Consider the following 27765-nt stretch of genomic DNA (forward strand, 5'->3'; position numbering starts at 1 on the left):
GGCGTCAGGGGCAGGAGGCATATTGGGAGGAGGCAAATAAACAAAGCCAACAGCACAGAAACGGGTCGTTCCGTTTCACATCCTCCTTCAGATGCTTGAGTTTCCTCGGAACAAAGTGACCCTCCATCTGTCCGCAGGCAGGTGGAGCCCGCCCCATGAAGGGCGAACAGCCCTCCCTCACCACCGCGCGCTCCCAGACGCGCGTACACGCGGGCTCTCTGGAGCCCAGCAGGCCCTCTAAAGGGCACGCCCCCTCGCGGGAGCCCGCGGCCGCCGCACGCACAGCCCGCGCGTCTTCGAGCGAGCGCGCGCGCGCACGCGCACGCGGGCGGGTCTCCTTCCCGGCACTCACAGCGCCCGGCCCCCTCACCCCACCCACACCCTGCCGCGCAGGCTCCGCCTCCACGACCGGACCGGGCTGCTGTGAGCCGGCGACCGGAAGCCACTTTAAAGCAGAGCTCGAGGTGACAGGCGAGCGAGCTGGATCGGGAGTGCAGTCGCGGCTTTCTGCGCTCGCGGCGGCGGAATGGCCCGGGCGCCTTTCGCGGCGTCTCCAGCCTGCGACCCCTAGACCCCCCGAGCCTGCCCTGTGCTGCGACCTCCCGACGCGGACGCTGCCCGCGAGCCAGCAGCGCTGCGACTCGGCTCCTGTGGTCGCTTCTCTCAGGCTGCCGGTTCAGGTAAAGGGGTCCGGGTGAGCTCTGTGGAGCGGATAAGGGACCTTAGCGGGGATGGCGGGCAAGGAAAGGGGTGCCGGCTTCGCAGCCGCCCCTCACAGATCTGGGGTGATGATTATTGAAACTGCCTTTTTTTTTCTTTTTTAAACTGAATTCCTTCGGATCCCGTCAGTATCGGGATGGAATTGGTTTATACTTCTTAGTCACTTAGGGCCTCTGGCAGGTGTACAAGTCGGAGTAAGACCGAAGGGTGTAGTCAGGGTCGCCGGCGTCCCCCCGTTCCACCTCGGGCAGGGCTGGCGCGGGGGGCGGGGAGCGTCCGTTCGGCCTCCCCAGGAGAGCACTTCGCAGATCGAGGGAAGGGCACGACAGCCAGGGAGCCTTCCGGCCGCCCGGCGTTCGCGCTGCAGCCCAGAAGTTTGCAGGCTGTTGTCAGGTTAACTTTGAAGGCGTAGACGTCTTCGGCTTCCTCCTCGAGGAGCTGCCGCCGCGTTTCCCCGGCCCTTCGCGGGTCCGTTTTGCTTTATCCTCCGAGACTCACGGGACGATCCTCTCAGGGAGGTTGGTTGAGGTGAAGAAGAAATTGACTTTGAAAGGCGCCGTGAGGGGCGTCTGGGGTGGAGGGAAGCCTGGGCGCGGGGCGCTCGTTGGAAGGAGGCTGGACCGAGAGTTTGGGGGGCGCCGCGGTTCCTGCTGAGGGGGAGGCGGGGGGTGGGGTGCTCGGAACTCCCGGAATTGGCCCAGCCGGGCGGCGCCTCGGCTGCGCCGCGCCGAGTTGGCGCGGCCCCGGGCGCAGAGCTGCGCTAACCGCCGCGGCCCGCAGGAGGCGTTGCTCGGACCCGGGCTCGGCGCCCCGCGGCGGCGCGCCCGTGGGAGAGTCCCGCGTTTGGAGCGGGCGGTTTCCACGCACCGCGCTCTGAGCTGGGAGTGCTGGAGAAGCCGGGGCATCACGAGGTGAGGGGTGGAGCAGTAGGTCGCCTTCAGCAGGGAACCGGAGGAAGTGTCCTTCCAATATTTATTTTTTGTTATGCAAACTAATTGAGGAACAAGGTTCTAGTGACTTCCCACTCTGGCCGCTCCTCCAGCTTTTTCGCCTCTTCCTCAGTTTTATTTACGAGTGTGACCGCGGGCAATATTGGAAAAGTTACAGTGTTTCTGTGTGTTCAGGGTCTGTTTTGCCTTGATGGGGTGTAATAGGAGTGGTTAGTGTGTGTGCGTGTCTGTCCGTGTGTCCGTGCGCGCGTCGGGGGAAGGCACCAGGCGGGTTTGGTGTGGCGGGGAGGGAATACCACAGTCTGTGCCAATTGTGCCTTGAGGCAAGAGCACTGAATGATGAATAATAACGCCTGGCTTGGCTGCTTTCCAGTTGATTTATGTCTTCTGTCCTGTCCCTCCTTCGTGAACCTTTCCCTAACAATGGCAGCTCACATTGAACTTTACCTTTTCCTTTCGTACTTACTGTATACGCTAACACCTTGTCATACACTGTTTTTCTTTTTTTTCTGATTTTGATCATTATGTACTTTTTACACACGCAGATTCAAGAATCTCTTCAATTAGATATTTAATACTCATTTTTCTGGGGACTCAATTTTATCATTTTATTACTGTTGACCCATAAAGACTAATCGAACTAGGCACTTAACAGGTTCTTTTTCTTAAGTAATTCAACCAAAAAATATTAGGGAGTACCTACCATTTGCATTGTGCTAGGCACTGTAATGGGCACCTGGGATGCATACTTGATGAAGTCATGAGCCCTTGCATCAGATATCTCTTTCAGTCTCCTGAACAAGAGAGAAAAGGATTAATTGCTCATCACCAACCCTTTTCCACCTGACACAATGCTCAATGAATATTTTCAGAATTAGTTAATGAGTGATAGTTTGTGGAAGAGGCACCATTTGTCATTTTACAAAGTTTTCTTTTTACTTTAAGTTCCAGTTTTTTTCAAGGGGTCTGATTTGAAGAAACCACTTTTTAATTTTCTTTCAGTACATAAGGAATTTGAAATATGGTTTGTTTTATATTCTTGCTATTCTTCTATAATATGCCTTCATTTGCCTTTTTAAAAAATATACGTAGTTTTTCAGATGACAAGGACAAGGAGGCTCTTTCTGTATTGCAAAGTTGTGTTTGGTTTCCAAAACAGTGTGCAGTGGTGGTTGCCGATGTAGCTTCTGTTGCTAAACAAGCCCTGGTAGTTCTCCTCCAGTAGTGGTAATGTTTTGGGGATTACAAAAGTAGACCCTTAACATCCTTGGGGAATATATTGAAATCTTCTGAATATAGCAGCTCATCAAATAATGTTTTATTGTAGGAACTTAACTTTTGTTTATATCAATTAACCTATCGTAAAATTAGTTTTGTTATATTCTTTTCCCTTAAAGTCACGGACGACCGAAGTTAAGTGAGGACCTAAATGAATAGAAATGCTGCAACAGGCTCCTGGCTTTCTCCACTATAACATTTTAATTGAAGCACCCATTTCCTGAGTATGTCCTCACACCCCAAATTCGCTCACTGTTTAACTTCGAAGTTTATCATTCATTTGAGAAACTTTTTTTTTTTACAACAAAAAAAGTTTTTGTCACTTCATGAAATAGGTAATACATAAGCAACTATGAAGAGAACCACAAAGCGGTGAAGATGTGGTTTTCGCACTGTCATCAGTTACACACTTATTTCTGCCCCTCACTCCCTCCCCATTCTAGAGTTACAATAAAAATTCATATTCCAGCAGAATTAACAATTTGTTGTATATTATATCCACAAATTTCAAAAGTTTATTGGAAGATGCTCCTTTTTACCTTTATCTCCTGTAGGCTTTTAAATAGCCTTGGCTGTTTTGGAGCCTTGATTTCTCAATAAAATTTAAAATTGACCTGTAAAGATGAAATATAATGTAAGAGGAGTGATTTCAAGGACTTAGACACAGGGCCCCCCCCCCCAAAAAAAAATATTTTGATCAATGAGGGGACAAGTTGTTGTCAGCTTGTAAATGATTGTCTTCTTTCCTTTCCTGGTAGGATTTTTAGACTGAGGAGCAGCAATTGGAGCTAGTTCACATCATGGAAATGGAAACCAATGAACCTGAGTCAGAATGTGTAGTGCAGCCTCCCTCTCCTCCTGATGACTTTTCATGCCAGATGAGACTCTCTGAGAAGATCACTCCATTGAAGACTTGTTTTAAGAAAAAAGATCAGAAGAGGTTGGGAACCGGAACCCTCAGGTCTTTGAGGCCAATATTAAATACTTTGCTAGAATCTGGCTCACTTGATGGAGTTTTTGGATCTAGAAACCAGAATGCAGATGAGAATAGCTTACATGAACCTATGGTGAAAAAACCTCTGGAAATCAATCCATCGTGTCCACCGGCAGAAAATAATATGTCTGTTTTGATTCCTGATGGGACAGATGTTGGGGGCCAAATACCAGAATCTCATCCTTCCACTGATGCTCCAGAACAAGTGGTTCCAATCCAGGATCACAGCTTTCCACCAGAAACCATCAGTGGGACAGTGACAGAATCTACCGCAGGGCACTTCCAGACTGCCCTTTTGCACCCAGTTTCAAGTGATGTTCCTGCTAGTCCTGACTGCATAGACAAAGTCATGGATTATGTTCCAGGGGTTTTCCAAGACAACAGTTTTACAATCCAGTACATTTTGGACACAAGTGATAAGTTAAGTACTGAGCTTTTTCAGGACAAAAGTGAGGAGGCTTCCCTTGACCTTGTATTTGAGCTGGTGAACCAGCTACAGTACCACACTCACCAAGAGAATGAAATTGAAATTTGCATGGACTTTTTGCAAGGCACATGTATTTATGGCAGGGATTGTTTGAAGCACCACACGGTCTTGCCATATCATTGGCAGATCAAGAGGACAACTACTCAGAAGTGGCAGAGTGTATCCAATGATTCCCAGGAGCACTTGGAAAGATTTTACTGTAACCCAGAGAATGATAGGATGAGAATGAAGTACGGGTATGTATTTATACCTTCTTTAAAGTTGTTATTAAATTCTATAGAGAAGTTAAAGAGGTTAAAAGCTTAGTAAGGTGTTTTCATTTAGTAGTAACCTAACAGGTTTTATTCTTTTTTTCCATTGTTATTCTTTTGGCTGTGCATTATCCTGATTTTTCATGGTGGTTGAATGCAGGGTATTTACCTAACCAGACAACAAAGTTTTTATGATTTGAACAGATTCAGATGTAACTCTGCAGTATCTATGTGACTGAGAAGTTGCATATACATTGAATGTTGTGAATCAGATACAATTTTAATCACACAAAAGAACTTGCTTTTTGAAAGAAAATCCATGGTGATTCTTATAAGTAATGGATACCTAACTTATCTAATTTTAAAGTTTTGCATGTCGAGTAGCTGCTTCTTTTTAAAAGGAAAATAGTATTGTTAGGAGAGTTCTGTGGCCCTCTTTTCATTTTGAATGGTACAGTTTTTCTGTGAATGATTCAGAAGTTTCTCCCAAGTTTATGAATCATGCCCAAACATGTCAAATCTCATCTTTTTAGTTTCCTTAGGTTTATTATTCTGTTTGTCTTATAAATACAATAAATTGTTCCACAATTCGGGGTATTTTTTTAAACCTGAGTCTTTTAACAATGAGTGAAAAGAAAATTTACTTGTTAATGGGTATGTTTATTTATCAAGTACGTAAAAAACAGTTATCCTCATGTTTTTGTATGCAAGACATGTATATATGTAGTTATTTTTTATGGATGTCAAAGCAATATTCACTGATAGGGAACTGAAAATTTTCACATCTAAATTCTTATTTAGCTGAACTTAAAAATGAAGAAGAAAATGATAGTTGCCACATATAAGGTTGCTAATGCAAAAATTATTGTATAATAGAAACAATCTTTATTTTTCTAAGCTGTTTCTCCTGTAGCATAGAAGTTAAAATATGTGATGTCAGTAATTATTTGTATATGACCAGTAATAAGTATTAAAATTACATGGGAAAGAGAAGAGCACTTTTGTCCATGCTACCTAATTCGGGAGACCATGAGGGCATTCTGACAGCCTCACAAATAATGAATAACCTGATATACACTACTGAGAGGCGTGGTCTGTAGGGAGGAAAAATACCTGGAGTCATCTTCGTCCATTGATAGGTTGCTTTACACTGTTTAAGTGTCTGGAGAGTCAGCAAGCAAATGACGGCAGTAAACCATTTGCAAGTTATCTAATTCTGTTAGTCTTCATGTTGATCTGTGTATTCTAACGTAGTGCCAAAGCATTTTTGGCATTGGGGAAACCTGATCTTTTTTTCTTTTTCTTTTTCTTTTTTTAAATTTCTTTTGTTCCCATTTAGTATTAAGTAATGAGTGATTTTTAAAATATTTCAATATTTAAGTTATATACTACACATATCTGTCTTTTTAGCAACTTAATTATGAGACTAGAACTTTGCATCTTTTAAGATGGACAGGAACGTCTAAAGAGATGTATGGAACCAGATGAGAAACAATATAAGGCCCGAGTTTAAAGGCATTATTTATTATCCCAAGACACCCTTGGGGTAAAAGTAAGATTATATAAAGAATGTAGTTTCCTTGATCATAAATGTATTATTTTGATAATATGATGCATTCCATGTTGCTTCGGTAGCAAAATTCTTAGAGCCTGTAATAAAGCTAATTACTTCTAACTTTTTAAGCCTGCATTGGAAGATGTTTTATGTTTTCTCTTAAAAATCTTTTAATAAGGTATTGTCCAAAATCTCTGTTGCCTTCGAGCTAGCAATTCTAGTTGGTATGTCAAGGGTGATTAATTTTATATACTCTCAAAGCCACTTTAATCCTTCCATCTCCAGGTTGCAAGACTGCAGAACAGTAGCCTCCCACTTCACTGTTATGAAGCACATTTCCAGTCTGCTGAGTACTTCAGCATCTTGGTACATTAAGTTTCTGTCTGTTTGAATTGGTCAGGAAGAAACTAGCAGGATTATTGACCAACACATCATGTTCCATTATGAGCAAGGCAAGACTGATTCTGATCCCAGAAAATCCAGGAACCTCTTAGGTCAGCAGCATATTGGGTATTTATTTTATCCTTTGGTAAAATTACTTTGCTGAAGACTAGAAAAGAGGTCCATGAAGCATGCATTGTTGGATCAGTGATAAAGTAGTTGCTGTAAGTGCTTGGTTTTCAAATCAGTTTTAATGAAGGTGTGTTTATTTGACACTCGAGAGAACAAGTATGAGTGAATTATTGTAATTACTATTGCTGCTGCTACATTGTTAATGGCAGTAAGTGGTCCTGCCCTGATAAAAATAGCAAAAAGTATTAACAGTAAAGTGAAGTTCTCCTAGGACTATAGTAAGAAATGTTATAAGATTGTAGATATCTAAGTGTCAAAAATTAGGCTTTTGGGAAGTTGACCTGTGGTCATTGCAACCTGGTTTTCCTTGTAATCCAAAGCGATGTTGTGTTTCCTGGCAACAAGATGCAGATAACGGCATGTTGAGCCTTGCTGAGAGATTCACAAACAAGCTGGAGCAGCCCAGGTTCACATGGTTACCAAATTATTTGGCTAAAGCTATTAATCTCTGTGGTCAGGCCTGTAAAGCTGGTCTATCTGTGCAGATTGCATATAACCAGGAAATGTGTGTTCAGCTGTGTATGTGTTCAAGTCAGACCCAGCAGTCTTTGGAATCAGGAATAATGAATGGCAATTGTTTATTCCACTTTGTTCAGTATTTTATATGACTTGATAAAGTATTATTACATACTATATCCATAATACTTAATTGTATGAAACTTCGGGGAAGTTCATAGTTCAGGGTCTACTGTGCACATAAAACTTTGTTTTACAAATGTGTAGGTTTAGCATCTAATTGGTTGCACAGTGTTCATGTTGTTCTCAAGAATGAAATTGGAAAGTAAGTCAAGCTAGATACGGCTACAGATCCCTTCCAACTCTTTAGTCAAGGTGTTAGATACTAAAAAAAAAGATGTGAAAAGGATTTCAGTAATAATTGCTTATTTGGTTCATTATAATGAGATTATTTTAATTATTCTTTTTATGAACTCCATCGATATTTAGATGCCAAGCCTTCTTTTGCATACAGGATGGGCTTTAGAGAATTTCCAAATTTCAAATAGGAAGTTAAGAAAACATTGAATGTTATGTTTTGATTAAGAAAACAAATTCTCTGAGAGTTTAGGCACTCATCAGTAGCAAATGATGTTAAATGGTGGTCTAAGCAGTTTTGAAAGAGCTTTACCAACTATAGAATACTGTTGGGGATAATTGAAATTATGAAGGTTGTGCAAATCTCCCATTAGCAACTAAGATCACAGTTGGTTATCTCATTACATCCATTGTAAAGTGTGCAAGAATTCTTGTAATTATTATCAACCATAAAGAGACACTGCAGACCTTATTTTGAAGGTAATCTATAGGTGAAAATATGACCAGTGATGATTTGTAATTCTGAATTTTCTGAAAGTATGGGATAGTGAAGTACAAAGTTGCAAACTCTGACTCCCTGGTTAATTTTTCTCAGAGGAGAAAATTTCTCTTTTGTAATGAAAGAGTATTGATAAAGAGGGAATTTCACTTGTTACAGCTTAAGCCTAAAGTGCTATCATAGTCTTAGTGATTTTGATTGCTGATTCTTCTTAAAAGTTTTTTTCCTAATTTGTCCATGGGACAATAGTATTAGATGACTTCACAGGAACCTTGTGAAAGAAGATGGGAGAAGTGCATATTAATGATAATAAATAGCATATGCTGGTTGTTCGTTGTTGTTTTTTAATGACTTGGAGAGTGGGTTATCTAAAATAGAGCAGGCTCCTAACTGAACTCTACTGGAATAGTTAAATTAGCTAAGTTAGCTCTGGCCTACACAGCTGTGATGATGTATGAACTAACTCATTATGTGTTATTGATAACACTGGAGAGATGAGAACAGCTGAAACTTACTATGCCTTGTGACTTTTTGGTATTTCTTGAATATACACAGCTGGATGAGTTAGAATTTATTTTTAAAATTCCTGCCTAAGAGAAAGAGAGAGCTCTATAAGCAAGAACTGTATTTGAAGTGACTTTCAAAATGTGTGCCTTGTGCTTTAGGGTAAAGCAATTCAGTGAATTATTTTTTGTACCTCTTTTTGCTGCTATTTACATATGAAATAAAACTAATTGGCATCTGTCTATACTAATCCAGAGGAGCTACTGGGTCTGTGTAGAGCTATCATGGGAATCAATAGCAATCATTCATTTATTTCTTTTCTGTTTTTTTTTTTTCTTTTTTTTCTTTTTTTAATCAATAAACAGATTAGACTTTTTGAAGCAGCTGTCACCTGGCTTCAGGTTGGGGTCAGTCTGTTCCTGATGTAGTTATTTTAATGAAAATGAACCTTGCAAAAAACAAAAACAGTTGGAGGGATTAGCTTATAAAGTAATTTGGCAATCTTTCAAAGTATTATGCATTTTGTATAAAGTATATATCGTGCATTATGCATTTTCTTATTGAGTTGACTCTAAAACTTTTACTTATTGTAAATAAATAGGGGAAAAAGTAAGTAATAACTCCAACTTTCAAAACTTTATTCTGCATATGTGGACATGCAAAAAATGCAACTTTTGACTGATTACTCTGTCCCCGTAAATCTATTTCCTATTGTTATATTAGAATTTTTATATTCTAAATTTGCATTCTACCATAGAGCAAAGATAAATTCATAAATTCTGTCTCTGTATCTCTGATCTTAGTGATTCTTACTTTTATACTGGATGTAGGGGCTATTTCTAAGGGTTGAAGCACTATGTAGACTATACAAACCTTGACTACTCAAGGAATGCTACTAAAATCCAGCTATTTGAGATTGTGACTGTTTTCCTGTGGCCTTTCTTATTTCTTATCCCCTGATTTGAGACCACCAGATTCTGCATCCTTTGTCTGATGGTAATCATTTTGATCACATTTAAATTAAGACCTTAGGTCTTCTTAACCTATGTCAACAGCCTTTATTAATTATCAGTGTCCTGTTTGTGGGTTGCAGTTGCCTTTTGTGGAATAAAAACTTAAATATGTGTGTATACCATTTTTGAAAAAGAAAAAACATTTTATGTTACAAGATGACTCTTGATTATTCTGGCACAACTTTCTATGAGGCTAGTTCAAATTGTGAACACTGATAAGTTTTGCAAGAAAGCAATAGATTTTCTCTTCTAAAATAAATCTGGGAGTCTTAAACTAAAGTGAAGTAAATATGAGTGATTTTGTATCTTTGGAAGATACCAGAGTGCTGAGGGTCGAGCCATTTTCTGTTTCATGCTGGGTTTGATATTGTTAGGTAATAGCTTAAGATCTTGGGTTGTACTGTACTTAGAAACACCATAAACACAGACAGTTCAAAGGAATTAAATAGTTCTATAGTTCACCCTTTCTAGGAACTAACAAATCACATTTCAGATAATGAAGGAGATTCTTTAACATAAAATATTATTTTTATATTTATAGATTATGGGAGTGTGTTCTAGGGACCGGGATTTATACTACACAGACTCACCTCTATTTAAAATCCCTATAAGTGTTAAAACTAATCTAGCCCAATCCCTGACACGTTAACTGAAAACCTAGATTTTTCAACATAGATTAATTCTTTGTTAATTTAAAATTGCACGGGTGAGTTCTGCTGGAATATATTTTGAAATCTTTGAAAATAAAGGATTTTATATAAAATTCCACTTTTTCAATTTGGTAGTTCATAAGGATTTATATTTGATCTGTGCAAATGACAATATTGCAGTTTCGTGCTAAATATAATTCTGTGATCAGTAATTCAAATTTAGATGATGGTGATATTAGTTTAAAATTCTGAAACATCCAATTTTCCTTACAGACCTAATCAGTTACTGTTACTAAGACAAACGTAGAATAGAGTTAAGTAAACATTTCTATTTGTAATGTCCATACAACAAAATGTGTCTGTCTCCTGGATCTTTCTCTGCTATGTGCTGTTAACTTATTGGTAACACACACTTGACCAATAAAGAAGCTTTGCATTGTCATCACAATGAAAAGGGTACTCTCTTATGAATGCCAGAGTTGATTGTTCCTTTTCATTGTACAGAAACCATTTGCGAGTACATGCGCCACAAAATGTTGTGTAAGGAGTGTGGTAGAATCTCCATGACTAAGTTATCTGAGAAAGATTTGTTGAGAAATTTGTATTCTTTATGCAAGTGGCTGTTCTTTCTTTCAGTGCTATTGCTTCTGAGCATAAGGAGGGATTTGTGTATAGTCTTAATGTTGAAACATAGCACTTCACATAATGGTTGGAAAATATTTTTAGTTTGGCCACACTTACTGGAATTATTTTTTATCTCATTAATTTTTTTTTCTTTTTGAATTAAGAGATTCTTAAACTGTCCCTTCTCATTTAACATATAGCCATACTGTGAGTTTGGGTGACTTCTTTGCTCTAAATTTTTATAATAGTAAGTGAAGAATGGCAGGGGTAGGGGCTCAAGGGTGAACTTTGCTTTCATTAGTGCATGTGCTTTCAGAATCTTGCCTGCACCCTGTGATCTTCACAGCTCCTGCAGCTGATCAGGGCATAGAGAGGGCAAATGGCACAAAATACTCTAAATAATTTCCTGCTGTGGTTGGTCTTTGGTTTCTGACTGTCACCTGGCTTCTCTCTTTCATTTCCAGGCATTGAGAGAATAAAAATAAGCACTGAAGAATTACTAGGTTTTCCTTCCAAGTTAATAAAAGAAAAGACATCCTTGAATAGGGTAGAGTATATGAAACAAGGAACTTTGCTTGCTTGCTCTCTGACTTTGGTTTCTCCAAACATTGCTACACCTCAGAAGCATTGTGTAAAGTGTTCTATAATTAATTTGCTACTGAAAAAAATAACATAGACTGTCTTAAGTAATTGGTAAAATTGAATTAGGGAAACTTGGCTTTGTAGAATCCCCTCTCCCTTAGGAAAAGTTGACTGACTTCAAACCCTGTTGAAAGGTTTTGTGGTCATAGTTTATAAAACCTAGACACTAATGCAAGAAAAAAAATCTTAGCATGTTTTCTATAGGAAGTCTTTTTTCCTTTCAGAAATTTGCTTTAAAAATTTTCAGAGTGTGATGCATTCATTATATAGTTTGTATACATTCAAATCTCTAGTGCTAAGGCATTTCTTACTCATATCTAGGTTCTCATAATCCATCAGTGATTATCTTTTTAATTTGTGCATTTATCAATTAGTTTACCTGTACTAATTAGGGGGAAAGACCAGGGTAAATTGGGAAAGTTCTGAATAAAAACGTTTTTTAAAGGAGTTGTTTGTAATTTTAAAAATTAACCCAGAAATAAATTAAGCTAGTAGATTGTATCTTACTGGGAATTATTGGAGGATATATTTTATGATAACTATTCATAATTAGTATTTATGTGTAAATGAGTTCTGAATTGTTTGAACTCATTTGAAAAAACTTTCAAGCAGTTTTAGCATTTACTTATGACCGATTTTTATAATATTTACTTAGAAAAGTTTTATAAACATATTTCAGCTCTCTTTAAATGCTATCAAATTCTATATTCACAAAATTGAATAGATCAGTATTTGTACTTTGAGTACATGGCAGTTATTTTTTATTGTTGACTTTAAGGTAAGACAGAAACCTCAGTTTAAAAATATTTTACTTAATGAAGAGGATATTTACTCATCTTTATAAAAAGCAACAACTGTGTAATTTAAGGCAATGATACACATTTTTAAAATCTCTTATTTGCTTTCTTTCTCAGCTGTTTTTGTAGACATTAAGTTTCACTTCCTCTTCAGGCCGTGGCTGAGAAGTATGTCTCACTTAAATTACCTTCTAGGAGTCTCAAGACATGTGATTGAACTTGGATAAAAGTTAAGGTTGTATGACATTTCCAGTGTCTTCAGGGTACACAATTTAATCTCATGCCTCCATAAATAGATAGCAGTGAGATCTTATGATCTCATAAGTATAATTTTTATTTACAAAAGATTTCAGACTTATCCACATCTTATTAGAAAGTTTTCTTGTATTCTTTGCTTTGATCTGGTAGTTTTTTAATAAAACGAACAAAAAAGTATTTTAGTAGGTTCTTTTCCTCAAATGAATATTGTCATTTGCTTTTAGTGGTTACATGGGATGGAGGAGACTTCAATGTATATTATTTCGTAGGAGGTTGGAAACATTTTAGTTGTACACAAATGACTGTGTCTTAATGCAATTTTTTTTAAAAAAAAAAATAAACTGTGTTAATGTGTTTATTTAGTTCCTCACATTCTTTTGGAGACTATAGAATTACAAAAGTTTAAAAACAGGGTACTCTTTCATTTAGGAAACCTACCTGCCTTCCATTTTCTGTCTATCTCTTATCCTCTCATTTTTATTTTACTGTGTTCACTTCTAGAATGACCTGAATACCATGATTAGATGTCTTAACAATCTGTAAATCAGATGTGGGGTTTAGCATACAGATAAATGTGATCCTAGACAGCATTCATTGCTGTCTTTTCATTCACCTGTTTGTAAGATGTTCCAGGAGGGACTAAAGGAGCAGCCTTTTGGTGATCCCTTTTTAAAGAATTGTATCTTAAAGTGGGGAATATTTTTACCTACCCAAAAATCTTTTGAGGTATTTAGAACTGTAGGATAAATCCATGATCCAAGATTGATGTTAATTGTTTTACAGAGTAATGTAAGCCTCAGAGCAACCCTGCTTTGGTTAGGTCAGGTTCTCCTTAGATGTGGGCAGATTTAATTGAGAGTCAACATTTGATTCTTAGCTTACTCATAACTACTGAGGGCCATATGCATAATAATGTAAACTCCCAATTTTGATTTGTAGGTATGCCTGTGTCTCTAGCTCCTTCTGGATACAAAGGGAAAAACCCAGTTGTTACCAAAGTCAGTGTAAAAGTATAGAATTTTAACTTCTGGTAAATATTGCAAGATACTGCTTTGTATGTAAATATTTATAGATAATTTTTGTTGTCACCGCCAATATTTATTTATTTGAATCAGTGTTAGCAAAAATCTTAATTAGTAACAATAAATGACAGTTACTATGCTTCTAAAGCAGAAAGTTAAGAGTACATAGTCAGTCCTCTGAAGTTTAATAATTACACTGCTTTTATCAAATATGTTGGTATCGTGTATGCTATGGCTTTGATTCTCATCACCTTGTAACATATTTGAAGGAATATTTAAGCTGCCAGATATTCCAGCATTGCTAAATGAGTTCCTGGAAACATCAAAGCCAGGTATCAAAAGCCAGCTATATTTTGTGTGCCTGTGAAATTTCTTTAGCAGCAGCAAACATACCCCATCTGTCATTCCTGTCTCAAGTCTGTAGCAGAAGAGCCTTAACACACTCTCCATACTGCATTTGATCTTTATCTTTTATCATTATGACCCTCAATGGGAGGGAGACATTTTCATTTTACATCATAGCAATAAAATAAGAGGGCCTATTAATTGTGTCTAGTTAATCCAGCTGATTAGGGCAGGTGTTAATTAGTTTGAGGTCACAGGTTTGTCCTTGTAGAACCAGTTAACTTTTACAAGCAGGAAGCCAGAGTTCCAAAGTCTAACCCATCTGGTTAAACTATACAGAGTAGAGTCCAGAAAACTTTATATTTAATTGACCTTTGTTGAAGTCTGAGTTCTGTAGTTTATTTGCATCATCTTCCCACTTAAATATGTTCCACCTCCTACAGTTCCAGTCTCATTTAATGGCACCATTATCCAGTCACCAGGCCCAGAAACATGGGACATATCCCAGACTCTTTCTACTCCCTTCAGCCCCACATATAATTATACTCCATGCAGTTAGGTTCTAACTCATAGATACTTAAAAAGCATCTCTTGCCTCCTCAATTCTGTCATTATTTGTCTCATGCAATTCTAATAGCTATAGATAACTAAGCATAAAATAATAAACATGTTAATAAATAGCAAATAAGTGCCTCCCTACCCTTCCCCACCTTTCCCCACCCTCCCCTACCAAAAATAAGCAAATCAGCTCTCCATACCACAACCATGGGAGTGAACTTTATAAAAGGCAAGTCTTAACTTTGTTGAAAATCCACCAGTGATTCCTACTATCCACCTACCTCTTAACCCAGCATACAAAGCTCTTTGTCATCCGGCCCCATCCAACCTATCCAGTTATGTCTTATCTCTTATCATTCCCCTCGCACACACATACACCCTTACCTCTTTCATGAACTGTGTGTGCTACACCCTTGGGTCTCGTGCTTTGCTTGGTTAGCTTCTATACATGTCAGCCACTTTGCATTGTGGTGTCCTGCCTCCCATTGTCTGCCTTGTGGCTGGCCAGACTTGGCTCTCATTTCATCTACTCTGGTACACCTCTCTCTTGACCATGTTTTTTGACCCCTTTATCAGCAGAGGTGGGCTCTCTCTGAACTGTCCCCAGACCACCTTTGTGTCACATTTCACACTATGCCACAAAATTTGTCATTTCTGTCTTTCCTCCCCACTGACTCTTTGACGTTTTGCCCTTTTCATCTTGCTTCCATGTATAGCCTAGTTCCTCATCAGTGTGTCTACTTAAAGCTTATTTTGTTTCTTTTTCACATTTCTTTCTTGGTTTCAAACAATTTATAAATAGAGATTGCCCCAAATGGTTATACTCTTTAGTGAGCTTCCAAATACATAATCCCAAGTACTATTTTTTAGTAAAGTGATCATGTTCTTACTAATTTCTATTTCATTCAACAATTGTTTCTTTAATAGTTTTAGTTGTCATTATAGCTGTTTATCTAGTATCTGAAATATACATAGAAAAAATGCTGTGGGGGCCTACTTTCTGACAGGTTGGGTGTTGGTATTGCTAATGTATGTTTGAAAACGTTGGTTTAATTGGTATGTCAAGATATTTGTTGAGTAGGAAGAGAACAATTGTTATAAAGCATCTAAATTATGAGAATGGGTGTCCTTTTCGGAATTTTAAATTAGTTTTGTATCTGGATTTTTATATTGGTATGTATGGTGGTATGTTTATTGGTGGTGGAGCATGTGGAAACAGAATTGTTAATATTTTTGTACTTCATTTTTCCCTTTATAGCAAAAATCTGTTCACGAGATTTTTTTTTTCCTGATTTATCATGATAAGGTTATATCTTGGGTAAATCAGTACTGATTGATTTAGCCACATGATATATTTAGCAAAATCTGAATCCTGTGTCACAGTGGCTATCTCCCGTGCTCACTCTTTTCTGACCATCCATCAACAGGGATGCCCTTAGGCCTTACAGGGTTCCTCTCATCCTCCTGGGATTGTTGCACCCTACTTTTATAAAGCTCCCCTCCCCCCGTCTCTAACATTGTTGCTCAGTTTTCACACATCCTGTATTTACTACTTTGACCCTTTATCATCATCTGTTCGATACTTTAAATTTGTACCATTATTTAAGGCTCTGAGACTCAGGACTTACCGTATCAGCTCATGGCCTGTTATCGCTCACATCTGCCTGTTTCCCCCTGATTTACATTTCCTCATCTCTTACATACCCATTTAGAAGTTTTCCTTTCTCAACTGTTTGCAGTGCTTCTGCCCCTCCCTGTCCCCACCCGTTTTCCAGGAAGCAGAGTTCTTAACTCTTTTTTCCTTGTTTTTCCACAAAACCCTTTACTTACTGGTAGTATTTCCTATTTAAACTGTTCTTAGCCTTTTTTTTTCTTTTACAGAAAGTTATCTTGATATACAGTAAAGCCCTTACTTTTCCTGACCATTATCCATTCTTGCATGCCAATAACTACCTCCTCTCCCATAATGCTACATTCCTATTCTTTGTCCTCTCATTCCGGGAATGAACAGTGTAGATAGGCAGATGTACTGCATCTTTGGTTTTACATTTGGTTTTTCATTTCTCTTGAAGCCAGGAAGTACATCTGTTTAATTCTTTGTGTATTGCCTAATACAGCCCACCATCACCATTACCACACATACATGACTCATAACTGCTTTCTGATAATAGAAAACAATGGTTTGATAAAGAAGAGTGGTGGATGTTAAACATTTGGCATCTGTATTTCATGCATTTATACTGATGCAGATTGAAGAGGAAAAAAACTCTTGGCTTTGAATTTTTTAAACATTCCCAGTTTAAGGGAGAGCAGGTGGTAAAATTAATCTTATAAAAAGATAATTTCATGTTTTTCAAATTTGTTGTTTTGTCTCTGTCAAGTCTAGAAAAACATATTGAAAATCAGATAGAGTTAAAACAGTACTTTAGTACATCAATCCAAAGAACATTTGTGTAGTAAATTAGGATTTGTCATAGAAATTTCATAATGCCCAAATAACTGAAACGCACAGAATGTAGCAAAAGCTGCAGTTTTATATGTCATTCTCATGCAAATCATTATCTACGAAGTCTTAATAATACAGGATTAAACAAAAATTGCTAGAGTGATGTCCAGAATAAAATCCGATATTCTAATAGCAAAAAACATTTGGCCGTGTATATTATAAACGCATGTTAACATAATGACTGCTCTTCTAAGAACTCAGAGAAAATACTGAGGATTTGTTAACTCATAATTGGGAACAGTTACTGGGAAAGAAACTTAAGGCAGAAAAATCTGTTTAGCAACTTAAAATGACCTTAAGAAGGAGATACAGGTTAGTATCTCTCGTTTCAGCGACAACATCAAATTCTTCTAAAAATAAGTGAAAATTGTTTAAAGCAAGTCGATGTAAAGTTTAATTCAGGTATAGCAGTTCCAGTTTTAATTGTTTTCTTTTTTTAAGGATTTCGCAGAAATATTTTTTCTTTTGATTAACAATATTTTACCATAAGTTATTTTAAAAGCAGTGTCAGAATGTGATTTCAAGCTACATTTTATTGTCTTATTCCCATTTTACAATTAAAATTATGTGTTCCTTTAAGACCACATCCTTAGTTGGTACTCTTTCTGAGCAAGAAATTAGGGGTTTGAGGAGCTCATTAGGAATTTTAGAACCATACTGCTCTTTATAAGTTTTGTACTTCACCATCAGTTGGGTTTATAACTTGAGTTTTTTTGTTTGTTTGTTTGTTTTTAAAATAGAAGCTGATTTACAAATTATGAACATCAGATGGTGGGTAGAAAATAGATTTTCTTTCTCTGATATTTGTCAGGGGTATTTATTGAGATGTTAATAGATATTCAGGGGGGAAAAGGAAGAGCATTGTCATAGATTTAGTAGAATACTTTATAGCCCTCATCATGACACCTCAATATTTGCCATAGCATATTAAAGGGACTGTGGAGTGGCTACAGTAAGTAAATTGTTTAACTTTGTGTGTAACCAAGGTTTCTCAAACATTTGACCACAGCATGCTTTTTGCACAGAATACCTATTAACAGTTCTTGAAACAAGGGTTTCAAGAGCAGAATTTGGAAAGTGTTGCACTAACCCACAAAACCCGTAGGTCAAAATTAATACCCTTTTCAAAATTCTAATCTACAACAAGAAATAATTATTGGAAATATCTGTCCAAATGTCAGAATTTCATATGAACCCAGTCACCCTGAGTGCCACTGGATCTGGAATATCTTGTGTGTTATAGATATATGTTTAGAAATCTCCAATGGAAAGGGTGGAAAGTATATCTATGATGTTATTTTATAATATATTTTATTTTTATATAATATCAGATACCAAAAATGACAAAAATATTCTCATAGCTAAACCTCATAATAAACCAAGCTTTTTCCCTTTTCATGTTTTGTCAACTCTGTTTTTCATTCACAGGATAAGAAATAATATTGATGTTGGGTAGATTAGTGATACTGGCCTCCTCTAAAGTCATTTTATTTTTCCTTTTTCTTTTTTCTGTCTTTTTTCAAGCAGTATTGTGTATATCTATTTTAGCTTAGGTAAACTGATGGCTCTGGAAAAAGGGACAAGCTTCAAGGGAAGTTTCTTTTGTTTCTGTCTGTGTTAGCGTTATCTTAAATCTGACTCCCTGATTGGCTGAGACCAGGGTTTGACTCATCCCACTGTGGTGGGGATGAAGGGATTATGTTGATTTGTTTAGGCCAGTGATATATAGGATAGAATCAATCCTACCATAACTTCATGGCCTGGAAATTTTGGTCTTATTAAGAAAGGGCATGTAGGAAATTGGGAAGCAATCAGTAATGTCCTTTTACTTCAAATAAGACCATTTTGAAAATTCTACAACATGCTATACTAGATATTTTTCATGTCCAATGAGATGTTTAGATATTTTTGTTTTGCATATGTAGTAGTAACCAACCATTTTTTCTTGGGTTTTTTAGAGGACAAGAATTTTGGGCAGATTTGAATGCCATGAATGTGTATGAAACAACTGAATTTGACCAACTGCGAAGGCTATCCACACCACCATCTAGCAATGTCAACTCTATCTACCACACAGTCTGGAAATTCTTCTGTAGGGACCACTTTGGATGGAGAGAGTATCCTGAGGTATTTACAGGTTCATTTTCCCAAAAGTGCCTTTAAATTTTTTTCTCTTTTTCACTGATCTTTCATTCTTCCTTTTCAGCAATGATTAAATAGAACTATAAATCAAAGTGCTTATGGATATAAAATTGAGCCTTGTTGATAAAAGTAACACTTTTGTCTCTTGATTTTTCTGAAAATGTATTTCTTTCCATTAATCTGCTAGAATCCATAACTAGAATACCACTATTATCAGAGAGATAAAATGCTTTCCCCAGTATCTTATACTATGGAGAGAAAGTATTTACAGTGGTAAGTACTCAGACTTAGTGTCGCCTTTGGAGTAATTTTAATGAGATGAGCACTGGTGTAACTTTTGACTTTATCTGGCTCCTGGGCTCATGGTGATTAGGTCATGTGTTGCACTTAGCATTTTAGAAGTCTAGTGGGAAACAGTCACTCTTAAGCCCCTGGAAGAAGTACTTGAAAATGTTTATTGAGCTGTGGTCAGGCAAATTAGTCATTTAAAATTCTATCAAATGTGCACATGCATCCTTAATCTAAGATGGTAAGAATAGCTCATCAGTCACAAAGCAAGGCTTTAAAATGATGATGGTTTACTTTGCCTCTAAATGAGAATTCTGAGTCAAGTTTAAACATCCTGAAATGGACTTTAAAAGATTAATTTCACATTCCAAAGATCTGACTTCTTCAATTTGATCAGATTAATTTTCAGCATTACAAAACGGGAAACTAACCTATCTACCTTAGGGGTTTTTTTTAAAGTAATAACAAAAGAAAATGACCTAGTATGTTAATTGCTATAAAACACAATATTGAATTAAACTTTTGGACTCTCTTTAATCACTGGTGTATAATACCTTCCAAAGAGAGTGAGAGGCTGTTTAAAATGTATTCTCAGAATACTTGGGTTGTCCCTATATTTTTCCTCTGAGAGGTTTCTTAGGTTTGGAACTTAATTGATTTATTTAAACTGTATGTACTACCATCTGTAATCCTCCTTTGAAAATTCCTCTTCAGAAATATAAAAAAATCTCAGACATTTTTAAGGCCTCAGTATAGGGTAGTTCCCTCAGCTTTACATATTTCTTAAGTTGGAAATCTATGTTCTTCTAAATAGGGAACATCTTTCTACTCTGCATCTTTAACCAAAAAAAGTAAAGGTTAAAAATTCTTATGTGTAAAGGGAATTAATTTCATTCACTGTACTTTATCGAAACCCTTCAGTTACTAATAGCAAGGTTAACTATTTGTGGCTGGTTATATTAACAGTTTTTATATTTCATAGCGATTACTTTTTTTTCTCTTTGCCTTCTTTTTACTGCTCCATAGTCTGTTATTCGGTTGATTGAAGAAGCCAACTCTCGTGGTTTGAAAGAGGTCCGATTTATGATGTGGAACAACCACTATATCCTCCACAATTCATTCTTCAGGAGAGAAATAAAAAGGAGACCCCTTTTCCGCTCCTGTTTTATATTGCTTCCATATTTACAGTAAGTGTCCAATGGAAAGTCTCATATTTACTTTCATTTTACATAAATGTATAATTGAATGCCTGAGAAAAAGATTTTAAATTAAGAGACTAACTTGATTATTACCTCTAGAATGTGAAATTCTAAGTTATTGTTTGGGTTTAATCCTTCAAAAAAATGGAATTCAGATAAGGTACAATTAACATAACGCTAAAAGAGTGAGTATCCTATTAGGTTTTTTCAACTGAAAAGCACAGTAGAGTTAACATTTTTTCCACAATTAAAAATAATTATATCTGGAATGAGATGAAATTTGCATTCTCCTCCTTCATGGAAGATTGAGTTTTCTGATGACACCTTTCATGTTAGGGAACTACTTCCCAGCGCAGATAAACTGCCAGGTCAAGTAGGGAGAGTCTCAAGGTGTAATGTTTTCCATTTTTCTTCCTTGAATGCATATGCATGGGAGGAAATCACCTATCAAATAATCTGCATTCTGCATTCTCATTTGTAAGGCCCATCTTCCTGTAATACCAAAATTACCTGTTATACTTTTAGGTTGAGACCGAACTCATCCTTTTGAATTGTAGGTGAGCTCTTCCATTTTTTTCAACTGCCATTTCTTTTCCTTTCTAGATAGGCCCACCGGCACATCTTCTTAGATGCCAAAAGGTGTGCCCTTACCATGGCCTTTTTTTTTTGAAATTAGTATTTCTAGGGAAATCGTTATATACTCTAGCCATATTTTTTAAATGATACTAGATTTACTTGGTCGTATGAACTTGGGAGGTCTAGAGTAATATTGGTTGGTCTCTACTGCTAAAATTTGAGATGAAGACGCTCTTTTTATATTCTTACTAGCATTTTTTTTTTTAATTCAAACCCAAACTATGCTTTTCCCAGATCACTTGTGACAAAATCTTCATGATTCTAATTCTGAGATTGCAAAGGGAACATTAAAAACAAAATACAAATGAAAATCCCTGACATTTTCAGAATCTAAAAGCACTGTGTAATAAGGCCAACTTTAGAAATATATATATTGGCTTGGGGTAAATGGGTGCTTTCTTTTAGTCCAAGTGTGAAAATTTTTATGTTGTAGGGTTTTTCTTTTTTTTAATTGGAAACTAATAAAAATGCCATTTCTGTGATTTCATTAGCACAGCTGGAGATAGTGTCAGCGTCCAGTAGTTAGGAACATATTGTTCTCCTAGTGAGACAGTAGAACTCATTAGTGAGACTGGAGTCTTGGCGTGCTGAGCCAATCAAATGAGATGTAGCTTCTGTGTGAGAGTAAGAATGCTCATTCTAGTGCTGCTTTACTGAGTTTTATAGAATGGTGAAAATTGATTTGTTTCAATCCTAAGACAAGTGATTATGAAATGCCCCTTTTTTTAAAAAAACTTCAGCTTGTTCCGTAAAAAACTATAAAAATAATATTAGCTGTAGTAGCATTAATGCCACAAATATGACCTTACTATTTATAACTTAGGCTTACAAACAAAGTCACTATTCTCTCTTTTGTTTTTAAAATTTACTATTTTAGTCATCTGAAACAGTGATAATCAGGTATAAAGAGTTTAGCAAATCAAAGAGATTATGCAGATACTTCCATGAGAAAGGAACAGAGAAGCAGCAAGTTCACCAGGGTGGAATGGGCAACTAGGGCTGAAGGACATTTGGACTGGCCTAATGGGGAGAAAGAGGGGTGGGATTCAGTCTGAAAAGCAAATTTCAGAAATAGATTCCAAAGAGACTATGATCTTAGCTAAAAAGTTGTGTTTTTAATTGTTAGTAAATACAAAAGGTCAAAGAAAACAGAGGCATCAGAAAAGCCACAAATATCAGGGAATCGGAGATGGCTAAGGCTTGGGAATGCTAGAGTAGGGAGGTAGTAAGATGGTGGGGGAAGGAGGCTGACTTAATTCATGAATTTCCTACAAATTTAGCTCTTTTTAAATGAGGGTTTCCTTGCTGCTTTTTTCTCTCCAGTTTTATTGAAATATAATTGACATACAATACTTAGTTTAAGGTGTACAGCATAATGACTTGACATGTATACATTGCAAAATGATTTCAACAGTAAGTTTAGTAAACATCCATAACCTCATAGTTACAAAAAAAAAAAAAAAACAAACTTTTTTCCTTGTGCTTGCTGCTTTTTAATGAAGCTGATAAAAGGTGCTTATTCTTTAATATTCTTAGAATACTTGAGCTGAGGGTAGACAAAAGCAAACAAACTTCAGATTTAGAGGTTTGGGAGTTCATTTCAGCTAAAAGGACATCTATCCTGTGCAGTCACCTGCTTGGTCATGAGAAGGCCTGGTCACAATTTCTTTGACTTCTCCCCCAAAAGGATAAAATGAATTTGTTTTTATTTCATTATTGAAGTTGAGTTAGGAAACGTCTTTCAAAATGACAAGAGGGGAGGCAAGATGAGTGATAAAAGGCGACCTTGGATTCTGAAAATCCATTCTTCAGAAGTCCTTGAGTATAAGCTCCTTACCCTTCGACTTTGCCTCCCTAAGGAAGGCAGTGCAGCACCATGAAGCACCAAGGAAGGGACATTAGAATACCCATGAGCAGAATACAGACACAGCATTCTCATAAAATGAAGCCCCATTCGTAACTGTACTTGGAATATATAATATATATTAATTAACCCATGGCAATTAGAGTATATAAAGTTTATCAGACATGTCTGTGTTTTTATGGTTTGGACTAATTTGGATGTTGGTTTGTTATAAGTGTCTATGGGTAGGAATGGATGCTGACCATGTAAATAAAAATCTAATTTAATATCTTAGGTTGGATAGGATTCATTTACACAGGCTTATCTTCAAGCATGTGAGTAAATAATAGACCCTGTCCCTTAAAAGAAGAAAGGGTACGTTAGAAGCTCTCATTTTATGAAACTGTTTTTTAGGCAGAAATGATAACAGAAAGAAATCAGAGTCCCTTCTTTTGTCAGTGCTAGGTCTTCAATATGGTTGTTGTAGCCTAAAACCTGTTTTGAACAGAGTGCTTGGGAGAATCTTTCCTTCCTTTCTCAACCCAGAAACCTCTGTTGGTAACTTCAGCCACTGATTAGAAAACCTGGCAGACTAGGATTTACATTTTTGCAGAGCAGGGATAGAGGGGATAGCTAAAAATAAGGAGCATATATTCTGTGTTTCCTGCCATCCTCCAGAATAGTGATGGCTTTTAAGGAGTTACACACTTTCCAGAATCTGATTGAAACAGTGGGGCCTCTCTTCAGAAAAATGTACCAGTGAACGAAGGCTCTGGAGGAATCTGTCAGGGCTTTGTGAAAATGCTTCAGAGGACAAGAACTATTGTGCCTTCTGTCATGAGGGCTGGAGAAACCAGCACCCCTTTAAATCTGCCCCTGAACTTAAAAACACTTAGGGTTTTCTGGAAGCTCTGGATCCACCCAGAACTTCATCTCTGTCTCACATAGGGACTTTTAGGCAAAATAAATCATAGACACAGCTAATTGAAGAGGCCTGGGGTTAGAGAAGGCAGTTTTGCCTCTTTAATTTTTAGCTTCTTATCAAGTCATCTCTTAAAAGTCAAAAGATTATGTGAGGTGATGGTGGTGTTAGTGGGAGTCAGTCAGGCAAGCCTGAGTTGCAATCCTGTATCTATCACTTTCAAGCCTTGTTAAATATGTATATGAATTATGAAATATATGGAAATAGAAAGAGTATACATTTGGAAACTATCTACAGAGGCCTGGATTCAAATTTTATCTCTGGTCTTTGCTAGCTATGCTAGCAGTATTTTTATTTGAAAAGTGGGGATAACCAAAGCATCTCGCAGGGTGGTTATGACAGTGATACTGCATGTAAAATGCCTGGTCCATAAGGCTATAATTATGTGGAGGGTCATGGTAAGATATGCTCTTGGTGATTAGATGCATGTTCACCCACAGTTGTAACCTCTGTGTCACAAAGCTCTTTTGAAATTTCAGTTTCCTAATCCATTTTGGCAGACTTATTACTTCCTTGTGACCACTACATGCTTATGAGTGTTACAGTACCCTGAATCTGGGTCTCGGGGTCAGGATTTCCTTTCTCTCTGCTTCTTCCCTTTTGCTCTGTGTTGAAAATGGCCAAGAAATGTGCTTTAAACTTAAGTATTTAATCAGGCAAAAATAAGTAACTGAACAAAGCTGCTGCTTATCTGAGTCCTTCATAGTAATAGACCTGAATTTAAAGGTTCAAGGATATGCATTCCAGTGTCTAGAGCTTAAAGTAATTAGCTCCGTCACACCTAAAGCTATACAATTTGAATAATATTGATGGTTTTGTGGTTATATGTGATCTTGGAAAATGAAGCGAATGCCAGATGTCAACTTTCAATGCCTATGCCATGATTTTTTGTTTTTATACAAAATTAAAGTTTAAGCTTTTTGATTTTTAATATTTTGTGTCTTCTCCCTGTAAGCTCCCCCTTTACTGACTGCTTAACTTTGTCTCCTCCTCACCCTACATAAGCTTTAGTAATATGTTTTCTATTTAGTATAGCAGAGTTCGAAGAATGCATATAAATTATCATTACTCCCCTGAAATAAAGTTTCTTTGTATACTCAAAAGAGGAGTCTAGGATTCAAAAAGTAAAGGTATTTATAAATTTGCTCTTGCTTGCCTTGTAGCAGTATATATTCTGTAGTTTTCTCTACAAAGAGGAGACCAGGAGGACACTAATAATATCTGTGTACGGGCACTATTTACTCTAAGATTTTTTTTCTTTAATAGCATTTTCTATATCATTTTTAAACAAGCATCTAAGTTATACAAGCTATATTAGATATTGCCATAGAGTACTGCATATGAATGTTTTACATTGACATTCCTTCCTCTCTCTTCTAGAACACTTGGTGGTGTTCCCACCCAGGCTCCTTCACCTCTCGAAGCAACTTCATCATCACAGATCATCTGCCCAGATGGGGTCACCTCAGCAAACTTTTACCCTGAAACTTGGGTTTATATGCATCCATCTCAGGACTTCATCCAAGTGCCTGTTTCTGCAGAGGACAAAAGTTATCGAATCATTTACAATCTTTTTCATAAGACTGTGCCTGAGTTTAAATATAGAATTTTACAAATATTGAGAGTCCAAAACCAGTTTCTTTGGGAGAAGTATAAAAGGTGAGTCAGCAGTATGAAAAGTTCAAGAGAGTTTTTCTTAATGTAGCTAATGACAAATGCAGAATGTAATAGTAAAGACTTGAATAGAACTTAATATATTTGCATTTTTTGATATATTAACTCACATGTAAACAGAACTGTAAGTAGGATTATTGCAACCTACATTTTACAGAGAGGAAACTGAGTCACAAAAATGTTTGGATAATTTGCCACAGGATATACAGCTAATAGGATATGGTGCTAGAATTTGAACCAGGCAGTCTGGCGCCAGATGCCTTGTTCTTAATCACTTTACTAGGCTGCCTCTCAAGTCAACAAATTAATGTAGTACCAAAAGAATACATGTAGGTTTGAGGAAGTTCAGAATTAAGAGACACTCAGGTTGGTGGAATCAGATAAAGAAAATAACGGAGAAGGTAAGATGTTAGAACTAGTTTTGAAGTGTAAAAGCATGTGAATGGTTGGTGGAGAAAAAAAGAAAAGGGTTTTTCTAGTTTCCAGTAGAAAAGATAAGTTTAAACTTTTAATATGATCTTTGATGGCATTTTGATCTTGATAGCTACTTGAACATTTCCTCTCCACCGAAACCATAAAGAGAAGTTTATGACTAAATCATATCTTTTAAATTGACCTATACCTTCTTTCTTCTGAATTCCCTGTCCACTCTTTGCTTTAGGAAAAAGGAATATATGAACAGAAAAATGTGTGGCCGTGACAGAATAATAAATGAGAGACATTTATTTCATGGAACATCCCAGGATGTGGTAGATGGAATCTGTAAGCACAACTTTGACCCTCGAGTCTGTGGAAAGCATGCTACAATGTTTGGACAAGGCAGTTATTTTGCGAAGAAGGCAAGCTACTCTCATAACTTTTCTAAGAAATCCTCCAAAGGAGTCCATTTTATGTTTCTGGCCAAAGTGCTCACTGGCAGATACACGATGGGCAGTCATGGCATGAGAAGACCTCCTCCCGTCAATCCTGGCAGTGTCACCAGTGACCTGTATGACTCTTGCGTGGATAATTTCTTTGAGCCTCAGATTTTTGTCATTTTTAATGATGACCAGAGTTACCCTTATTTTGTTATCCAATATGAAGAAGTCAGTAACACTGTTTCCATTTGAAAAATCTTGGTACTGATAAATTATTTGATATAAACTCAATCCAGCATTTGTAGCAGGTTTTGGATGGGTGGGACAGAGTGAAGAACAGCATTGAACATTAATTAGGGCACTTTTAAGACCCTAGAAAGTGAATTTTTTTAAAGGAAAACACAGGTTTTAAAATGACCACTTATTCTTTAATTATTTACTAATTGTTAGTGTACTCAGTGTGGGAAAGACTACAGATTGCATATTCTTCATTCACACTTGTACATATAGGCAGCAATGTTATTAGAGGTATTTTTTTAAAGAAAAAGAACAGCCTAACTAATTAAATGTGACTTAAGCCTGGTAGAAGTTTGGCCACATGAAATGGAAGCTATGAACAAAGTGAGAATTCTATATATTTACAATGGTAAACTGACTGGAACTAGTACTGTCATACTTATTCCCTACTCAGAGAGCATCACTGCTGTGGTGTAGGATAAGTTCATGAAATTCTGGTGGGTGGAAAGAAATTCTTATTTTTATCAGCAAGACTGAAATGTTATCACCCAACCAGTTAGCCTGAGAATTAGGAGTTCTGTTTAGAGAAAGTTTGAAAAAAAAAAAAAGGAACTATTTGGAAAATTTTTGTTATCAGCAAAATTTTTCACTAACTAGCTATATGTGATTCTCGTTTTGTTAAACTTCAGCCTTGGAAAACTCAGTTTCTTCCATTATCATCCACTCAATTTGAAGAAGTTGGACAGCTAATTTGGTTAAAGCCAAGCCTTAAGAACTAGAGGTATTATTTTATTCAAGGGTTTCAGACATAGGCCCTGACTGAAGGTTTTATAGAAAGAAAGTACACCTGTAACCAAATTGATAAGGT

The 27765-nt window shown here is 37.1% G+C and overlaps 1 protein-coding gene across 1 annotated transcript; it reads left to right on the forward strand.

Moving 5' to 3' along the window:
* Nucleotides 1-443: 443 nt before the first annotated feature.
* Nucleotides 444-27531, forward strand: LOC107507585 (TCDD inducible poly(ADP-ribose) polymerase). The gene is made up of 6 exons (XM_016138697.2): nucleotides 444-680; nucleotides 3707-4665; nucleotides 18998-19166; nucleotides 20496-20656; nucleotides 25510-25788; nucleotides 26465-27531. Exons 2-6 carry the CDS (start codon nucleotides 3749-3751, stop codon nucleotides 26910-26912), a joined length of 1974 nt encoding a protein of 657 aa, XP_015994183.2. The 5' UTR covers nucleotides 444-680; nucleotides 3707-3748; the 3' UTR covers nucleotides 26913-27531.
* The last annotated feature ends 234 nt before the right edge of the window (nucleotides 27532-27765 follow it).

The sequence above is a fragment of the Rousettus aegyptiacus genome, unplaced genomic scaffold (assembly GCF_014176215.1).
Source record: "Rousettus aegyptiacus isolate mRouAeg1 unplaced genomic scaffold, mRouAeg1.p scaffold_m13_p_4, whole genome shotgun sequence".
NCBI classification, from domain to species: Eukaryota; Metazoa; Chordata; class Mammalia; order Chiroptera; family Pteropodidae; genus Rousettus; species Rousettus aegyptiacus.